Source organism: Thalia democratica, chromosome 4 (assembly GCF_965202585.1).
Source record: "Thalia democratica chromosome 4, ktThaDemo2.hap1.1, whole genome shotgun sequence".
Taxonomy (NCBI): Eukaryota; Metazoa; Chordata; class Thaliacea; order Salpida; family Salpidae; genus Thalia; species Thalia democratica.
Window position 1 is genome coordinate 59,319,345 of NC_139168.1, and position 8,769 is coordinate 59,328,113.

An 8,769-nucleotide genomic window follows, 5' to 3' on the forward strand; every position below is an offset into this window, starting at 1 on the left:
AAAGATGTTATATATTTAGTAAAAAACAATGTTATGTTATTTAGTTGTGCTACTTTCTCTTTTTTAATTTACTTTTAAAGGTGTAAATAAGTTGATAAAATTTCTTTGTAATAGATTGAAACTTAAACATTATTGTGATAATTAAACATAAAAAAAATACTTACTAGTTGAAAAGTACTAATATTTAAGAGAATTGAATTTTGACAAACAAATTTCTAAAGAAACACTTACTAGAGTTTTTCTTTTTGTTATAAATTTTAGTTTAATAAAATAATATGCTAACACTTGGCTTTTAATAAGATAAAAGACATTTTTTTTTACATTTCAATTTATTTTATAAGCACAAAATTAATAGCTTTTAGTATAAATTAGCAGCTCTGAAATTATATTGTAAATTTATAATGAAGATGTTAAAATTTTAAGTAGAAGATAGTTATGTCAAATAAATGTAAATTTGAAATGTATTAAATCATTTAAAAACAGAAGATGTAAAAAACAGTGAAAAATAATTGTTGTTTAAAAAAATGTATTACAGAAAATTAAAAAAGTGTTTTGGCAATAATCTTTCTGATATAAAAGTAACAAATTAGTTTGCTATGTTTTAAGTAATGAAATATAAAGTCAAAATTCCAGCCAATAAATCTTATATGTATTCGTTATTACAGCCTAGAGCAATTTTTATCTCTTAAAATCAGATGGTAACGTTATGAAAATACAGCCTTTTTACTAAATGAACAAGTTTAAAATAAACAAAAACGTTTTGAAAAAAATAACTACATAAAATTTCTTTATAACTTTCCTTCTAATTCCATAATATCCTTATATGGATTATACAACTAACAAAGCATAAAAAAAACCTGACAAGAAAATGCTTCTGAGAAAGTCAAGCTAGGGCATAAAAGAATAATTGGCTTTAGAAAGGCTCAAAACAGCAATCCGAAAACAATATGGTGTAGGTTAAATAAGTATAGTCGATTTCTTTGTATATCAATTAAAATTGGCTATAGCATTCATATGGCTATGCTATAGCTACTTTTAGCGTTAAACTAAAATGCTAAATAAATAAAAAATATATAGATTGTACTTAGATTCATTTGTTAAAAAATATTCATCATTTTATAAGTAATAAATGTTATTATGTATAGATAACAAGCTTATGGAGCGTAACTTTTTAAACTTATTTTTTGATTATAAAGCATATTTATGTAAGTAAGAAAAGAAAAAAGAAAATGAAAAGAATATTAAACAAATCTAAAATAGTAAACAGTTAACTTAAAGACTTGAAATTTTCAGGACGACTTGCTTAAAATTACTCATCTGAAAAATTTGTTTTTATTATTAGTCATCTTTAATTACGTCATAACGAGTTTCAGGTTTTCCCATGTAAATTATTAACGTTATGACATTTAAAAAATACAACTTAACACGTTTTATTGCTCATTTAAGTGATTCTAGTTTTTTAAGCTTGCTTTAAACTATATTTCATTGTTTGATAGTAAACAATTTTAGTATTACGCAAAACCTGTTCTTAATAAAACTTCTTTTAAATTTTTAAAGAAAAACCCGATCTTAATAACGAAACAAGAAACACTTTTTAAAACAAAATAAACAACTGTCCTTATGAACTTATATTTGAACTTTATGTGTGCACAAAGAGACTTTAAAATAAGGCTTTGGTTCAGAAAATTGTTTTAAAGCCATATTTTGCACCGAATATGCCTAAACAAACAGCATACTTGAGATAACTTCATATTGGAATGTCTCTTTTTCTTTTAAATAAACTCATTGAGCACTAACTTTTTTCTAAGGAATAAAATTCTGAAAAACATAAGTTTATTAAAAATACACTACCTTATAAAAATAAAGAGAACAAAAGATAATACAGAATTTACATTCTTAATGTTCGTATTGTTGAGATACAAGAGACGAAAAACTTCCGTCGCTGACAAACGATTCATTTAAGTCTTTTTTTGCGTTTACATTGCTTGGAAAAGTTTCATTTTCACCTTGCGACTTGTCATCATGATCCAATAAAGATTGGATATTTTTAACACAATCTTCAATGTTTAGATCACTCACGTCTACATCAGCTATCCCTGAATCATCGTTTTTAATCACGGATTCATCAAATTTAACATCTATTTTATCAGGAACTCTTGGAGGTTCTGATTTTTTAAGCGACCTAAAGATAAATTTATAATTCAATAAGTTTATAGTTTTGTGTAACTGGTCGAAATAATGACAAAAAAATAATATATAGCTTTTTTAAATACTAAACGAGTACTGTGATTTATTTTAATTTAAATAATTAATGTAGTAATAAGTTTAAAGTTTAAAGCAGTAACCTAAAAAAAGTTATTCTTTATTAGTTTAGGAAAGTATTTCAAGATCATTTTATTAGTCAATAGTAAGTCTGCATAAAAGTAAACTTTAGTTTTTTACAGTCTTTTAGAACAAAAAAAACTTTGATAGCTATAATATGTTTTTATTTTAAATATTTTACAGTATAACTTAAAGCTGTTTAAAATGGTTTTGACAAAACTGCTCTAAATTATTAGTGACAACCACATTTTTAGATATTAATATTTCTGTCGTGGAAAAGAAAAACTTTGATCACTTTCTAAAAGTTTGTTTTATACAAAAAAGCAATAATAAAATTTTTCTTATTATATATTTACAGTGCTCATACTTTCAATATTTGTATTAAACTTTGACAAAAAAACTAAATTCACCTTCTCACCCTTTCAAGAGGGTCTATGACAGACGAGGAGGCTTGCGTCTCAGAACAAGCGACGGAAGTTGTGTAAGTGATGACGTCATCGTGATTTACGGAGAACACAGCGCTGGCGTCGTAATCTCCACCACTTGACGGCGTCATGAGCAGCAAGTCGGAGCGGTTCGATTCAAACTTCGCTTCAAAGTTGTGTGAAAAGTTGGCGAAGTCGAAAAACTGTGAAATTGTTTCAACATTTATTATAGTTGATAAAAGCTTTGTTTTCTCTTCTTGAAACTTCAGTACGTATTTTATAATTAACAAGGGTTTATTTTACTAAAATTAAATTACTTATAACTTAATAGAAATTTGAAATATTTATATAACCTTAAGTTTAAATTAAAGTTTAGAAGAATAGACTTAAAAGTAACAATTTTTTTTTGTTTTTAAATTACCAGCGTAAATAACAGAATAAAAAAAAAAACAAAGTGGGCATAAAAATGTGAACAAAAAGTATCAAGTATTTTAAAAATTACTTTGTTTTGTTGGTAACTGCTTTTTGTTGTGGTGACGGTTTTTATTTTTTTGCTTCTCCGTTTGCCTCTACGTTTGAACAAATACAAAATTATTGTTGAGGTCATCATAAACATAAGAAAAAATACTATTAGTGCGGGAATCCAATTTTCATCTGTGTACAGTTTTTTAAACTTTTAAAATGAGTGTTAATTTCATGGTTAAAGTGTCCTATAGATTTAAGTATTTTGTTTTTTGTTCATAAGTCTTTAAACTGTTTTTTTCAATGTAAACCACAAAAAAGACAGCTCAGGTTGTTGAAAAAATGTGGTTATTAAGTTTAAAATGTACTAAAAATTTTTACCTTTTTTCTCATTTGAAACTTTTGTTATATAAAAGTAATATAGTTTAGCTGAAAAATACTACAAAGACTGTACTGATATTTCTAATAGTATTTGTGTACATTAAAACAATTAACTACTAGGCTATTTACATTACACATGTACAGGCGAAAAAGTTTTCATACTCATGGCTGAGAAATTTTTGTAAGTTTAGTAACAAAGTGTTGTTTTAAAGCATAGAAGTTATAAACTCCATATATATATATTATTTTAGTGTTTTAGTTATATATATATATATATATATATATAGTTCAAAATTTCGTCTTACAATAAAAAAAAAACTTGTGTAAATTAATTCTATACATAAACCTAAATGTTTAAATATTAGTTTAGTACTTAAAGTGCCTTAAAAAAGGTCTTCTTGTGTGTTAAAAAGAAAACAAACGACCACTTTAAAAGGACATAATTTCATGCATTGGTAAGTGTTCGTACTGCTTCAGTGACTTTAGCTTCAGGGAGACTAAATAGTCATGCGTCATAATGGTTAAAAATTTGTGAATGGCCGAAATGATAAACATGGCTACAATTATTACGAACTTTTCTGAGAATTTTTCAACATGCAAAAGTATAATAAAAACTTATTTCTAAATTTCAAGTTTAATTAAAATATTTTAACTAATACTAAAAACAAATCATTTAGTTCAAGAAACAAGTTTTATATAATCTTACTAAATTTTAGCTTTTAGACTTAAAAGTTTATAGAAAGTATAATGGTTTGTGTAGTAATATTTATTTAATAAATAAAGCTTTAAGAGCTTTTATAACAGTTAAATTTTTAAATGTACTTTGTATTCTAGCAAACTTAACCAACTGAGCAGTTTTAAAATGTAAAATTTCAAAACTAGACGACGACGTATAGATTTGTTTTTAGAAACATGTATCTATAAAAGAAGATGAACACCAAAAAAACGTGCATTAGAAAATAAGAAAGTCGTTTGCGGTTTTCAGTTACATAAAGCACCAATTTATTATGTCGTGTGCATAAACAAACTTTGTTCGCCTGATGTGATAAATATAATTGTAAGACTAAAGTTAATTGTCACTGTAATATAAACTATTGAAAATACATTCTATTAATATTAAGACACATTTGATTTGGTCCATTATAAATAGCAATAAAAGTTATGTTTTTTACCGGATCGAATAAACTAAAATTTTATACATTGATCATTAAATAAAAATAAAATATAATGGCTCTATTTAAAGTTATAAAACTACAGAAATAACTTATTTTAATTTTTTATCATTTATTCTTGAAGGATGCGATATTTTTAATAGTGATAGGTAACTAAAGTTGTTTTAGTAAAATCTCATCAAAGTGATATAAGCTAAATTTTTTAATCTTTCTATACTTAAAAAAAAACGTTATACTTTTTCAATATTAGTAATAATATATAAGAATAACTACCATAGTTGTTTGTGAAAAAGCTTTAAGCAGAAATGCTTAAACAGAATATTTAATTAGTACATTTGAATGGTATAGTCAAGTTTATTAGTAAATCTCTATATGTACATTGTCCATGTATAACTTGGTTTAAAAAAAAGTCAAATTTTTATTTAATCTCATGAAACAGATAATGCTGAATAAAAAAAATAGTTACAAAAGTATATTTGTATATACAAAACATTTTAAATATATTAGAAAAAGTAAAGTCTAATAAAAATGAAACTACGAGAGTTGTATTTTGCAATTAGTAAAAATTTAAAACTTAAGTTTTGTGTTATTTTCTGCTTGATAAATTTTGACCCTTATTTTGTTTGCTTAATATATTACCTGTAAAAAAGCTCTTAGTTTTATCGAGGAAAGTTTTATTTTATATAAAAAGTTTAAGTATTTTATTTATAATTTTTTGATACTCATGAAATGTGAACAAACTTTCAGAAGTGAGATTTTAAAAATTAATATTTTATATAGTTTTAAAAGTGTGTTACTTCCTTAGAAAATAAGTGAAGTTTAATACAATCTTTTAAGCTGAGTTACCACTAAACTTAATTGCTGTTTAATGATAATATTTCCTTAGACTTTTAATACTTAACTTCGTAACAAAATTTACAATTAAAAATTTAAATATTGTTTAACAATAATTTAACTTGAAAAATATTATTTAACAAGAATTTTAATTAATTAAATTTAGTTTGACTGACTTATTTCAATGTAGTGGCTGTTACCATAACCGTCTTTCATATCTGCCAAATTGTTGTTTGTAGTTTCAAAGTATGATTCAGTGGTTTTTTCTATTTGTTTCTGTAAGCATAGTTAACTACTATTTTTAATTTATATGTTCATGGACAGTTGAAAAATGTTTAAACATATTTTTTGAAGTTAAACCTAAAATATTTGAAAAGAGCTAAATAGGTATTTTTGTAAACAAAGCTTACGGTTTCGCATGGTTGACAACAATGAACTCTCAACTCGTAGTCTTTGCAGTATCTGCCCAATTTGTAGTCGCAAACGAGGCCGTTTGTTACGTCACAATCTACGTTTGGTTGACGCGCAAAATTAAAGTCGCTTTCTGGGTTTAAACGATCTCTGTTTAATGATACTTTTTTATTAACTTTTACCTTGAGAAATAAAGTATTGTAAAATAAAGTCAAATATTTAAAAAAAAGTTATCCAGTTATATAAGATATTGTTTAAACAAAACAAAAATACTGAAACTTTTTTGATACAAATTATGTATTTATAATAAAATTTTATCGAATAAAAAAACCTCTATACAACTCTTAAAATTAAAACTTAATTTATTAAGCATGTATGTTCGGTAATTACGACTCTTTTAGTCTTTTTTCAGTCTTAATAATGTTTATTAAAAATTATATGTTTCAAAGTTATATATAACAATTTTATTTAAAAACCTTATATAGTTTTCTTACAAACTATCGGTTAACCAATAAAACTTTAATCTAGTTAATTATGTACATAAAAAAGTGAGAAAATTGAAAAAAATATGAGTTACGACTAATCTTAGTCTTGTTTGGAGAAAATAAGTTGCTAATTTTAGCATGTGCTTATGATAAGTTGGTTTTACAGGAACGTCTAAAAAAGTTATAACTAAAGAAACTAAAAGGTAAGGACTAAACTCCGAAACAAAAGCTCTTCAAATACTTAAAAAACTTTAAAAATCATTTAATTTGTAAAGTAGACGTTATTATACTTAAGATTTACTTTTAAAAATTAATCTATTTAACAACGAAATGCTTTTTAACCTGCATTCGATGTTTATTGGTTTTGCACAAAATACATGACCCTCTTTTCTCAAAACTTCGTACGAATTATTGTCGTTACCAAACTTTTTAGTGAGGTCATTGTTCATCCAAGACGTCCATGTACCTGGTAAAATTTAGGTAAAATTAAGTTGTAACATAGAATGCACGAGTACCATTAAATTAAAATGCTAAGCTTATACACAAAAGTGTTATGGCTTTTCTTCTTCAGAAACTAAAAGTAATTACGATAGTGATTGTTGCTGTTGCTTTTTTATGTTTTACTATTCCTTTGAGTTTGTTTATAAAAATATATGTTCTAATATGCGTACTTAATACTTTACTAATGATTTAACAAGTTATGTTTTTAATTTAGAAGTTGACTTATAATATAACTTGAACTGTACTGTTGAAGCTTGAATAACAATTTACAGCAAGGTTAAACATTAAATAAGTTAAAAAAACTTTTAGACATAATTATTCTAAAAAATTATTATACCAAAATGTTTTATAAAACCTAGACAACGCCCATGTTTCAATATGCAAACATTTGCAATGTTTTTCAAACTGTGAAGTTATTTCTCAAAGTGGCTTTACAATGGTATACTGTCTCAAGATGATAATACATAAGCATTAAAAAAATGTTTCTCACGTAAATAACAAAAAAAAACAAATTGATGTAATGCTTGGAAGAACTTAAATGATTAGTTTGAAACAAGTAACAAAAAAAAAAAAACGATCTTATATTTTTATCACTTTCATATTACAATGATGAAAGACTGATAAAGTTTATTTTCATTGTAGTTGCTGTTTACGTTAATTATTTTTGTGTTATAATAATAAGTTTATATCAGAATCGCTAAAAACAAGGTTAAGTTAAAGTTTAAGACTTTTAAAATAATTTTTTCAGGTAGATTAAAAAATACTATAGTTAAAGGCTTAGTTAAGCTTATTATTTTATACTTAATGATGTTTAAACTAGTAAGCGTTTTTAATGAAAAAAAACTATCATTAAAATATTCTAATAAGACTGGTATACCTAAAGTGCTTAATGCTCTTAAGTTTCAAGTTAAAAAAGGTGGGTTATTATATGAGATTAGACGATATACTTAAAAATTTATATTTGCTATACTGTAAAATATAATGTATAGCGGAAGATTAAGTATTTTTGAAAAACGTGAAGTCTACAAGTATATTTTTTTCAAGTTATACAAGTACTTGTTTTTATTAGCTGTGATTTATTGCTTTACCGTATTCAAAAATAGAAATTATGACTTACAGTTGCACTGATCATATTTTTCTTGTAGTTTTTCTGTCAACATTTTGGATATAAAAAAAAATTATTAAAAAAACATCTTTTAGAAACAGTTTATATAAAATAAATTGTTTAAATTTAGTTTTTACTAATAACTTTCTGAACTTTAAAGTTGACATTAAAAAAAATTTTGATTAATTTTTGAAAGCCATTTTTTATTTCAAATTATAATTAAAAATTATTTAAAATGCTATTTTTTTTGTGTTTTATTTTGAGTTTGTAATAACTAGCAGTTATTAGAACATTTGATAGTAAAATTAAGCTTTTAGTACATGACATATTTAAAGATTAAATAGTTAGCAATTCTAGTAACATTACAGTTAAATTTTATAATCTACAGTTTAGTTTTTGTCTACATTGAAAATAATAGTAAAATTGAAATAATTCTTTGTTAATAAAGTATAAGTATGAAATAAACTGATACTTATTTAAATATTTTTCTACAAGATTAAACTATTCTAACTAGACAAGCTGGTTTAAATCCTAAAAGCAGATTTAAAATTAATTGTTTTTGTTAAAAAATGTTGTTAAATAGTATAACGAACTTTTTATAATAAAATTTTTTTAAATAGTTTTCTGCGTTTATTAGAAAGCATTCTAAAGGAAAAACTGTTTTGAAATTT

General features: G+C 24.2%; 1 protein-coding gene across 1 annotated transcript; it reads right to left on the reverse strand.

The window, feature by feature from the left end:
• Positions 1–410: 410 nt before the first annotated feature.
• LOC145834391 (uncharacterized) lies at positions 411–8,189 on the reverse strand. Its single transcript, XM_082941808.1, has 8 exons — positions 8,111–8,189; positions 6,835–6,958; positions 6,007–6,157; positions 5,773–5,872; positions 3,250–3,401; positions 2,733–2,950; positions 1,893–2,182; positions 411–1,818 (listed from the first exon to the last, which is right to left on the reverse strand). Exons 1-7 carry the CDS (start codon positions 8,151–8,153, stop codon positions 1,897–1,899), a joined length of 1,074 nt encoding a protein of 357 aa, XP_082797934.1. The 5' UTR covers positions 8,154–8,189; the 3' UTR covers positions 411–1,818; positions 1,893–1,896.
• Between the last annotated feature and the right edge of the window lie 580 nt (positions 8,190–8,769).